The following is a 422-nucleotide window of genomic DNA, read 5'->3' as shown; positions in this document are numbered from 1 at the left end:
CAGGCCGGCAGCGCCAGCAACGGCTCTCAAAGAGCTCTTATCACTCACTGTCACTGTGCCTTCTTCATCCTTGGTTTTGGATAGGTCTTGGATGTATTGGGTGCACTTATGAAGGCTTCCAGTCACCACCTCACTGGGGATGATGTCTGGATAGAGCCCAGCACATGGGGCAGCTGCTGGCATCTCCGGGCCGGTGGCGCAGCTTGTGGGAGGCTTTGGTAAGAGGGGAGCCCTCTCGTCGGCAGAGTTAGAGCTGTGAGTCTGGAAGATGAGGTCGGTGATGTGCCTGCAGCAGTTTGCAAAGAGGCTGTTCCCCATTGTCACGAGCAGCCTGGCTCATGCAGCACCGGATCAGCAGAGTTAGTTTTGTTGGCACACATACACTGAAGTCCCCACGGGGCCAACCTCCCACGCGGCACAGC

At 57.3% G+C, this 422-nt stretch overlaps 1 protein-coding gene across 1 annotated transcript in view; it reads right to left on the bottom strand.

Annotated features, from left to right (window-relative positions):
• Positions 1 to 318, bottom strand: part of LOC104402823 (clustered mitochondria protein homolog) — a 12,274-nt gene extending 11,956 nt beyond the window's left edge. The window contains exon 1 of the mRNA XM_010010805.1: positions 6 to 318. Coding sequence (XP_010009107.1) covers positions 6 to 318 — 313 coding nt within the window. The remainder of the gene's footprint in view (positions 1 to 5) is intronic.
• Positions 319 to 422: the final 104 nt, after the last annotated feature.

This window comes from Nestor notabilis, unplaced genomic scaffold, assembly GCF_000696875.1.
Source record: "Nestor notabilis isolate BGI_N333 unplaced genomic scaffold, ASM69687v1 scaffold15173, whole genome shotgun sequence".
Lineage (NCBI taxonomy): Eukaryota > Metazoa > Chordata > Aves > Psittaciformes > Psittacidae > Nestor > Nestor notabilis.
This window is presented reverse-complemented; position numbering and strand designations above follow the sequence as displayed.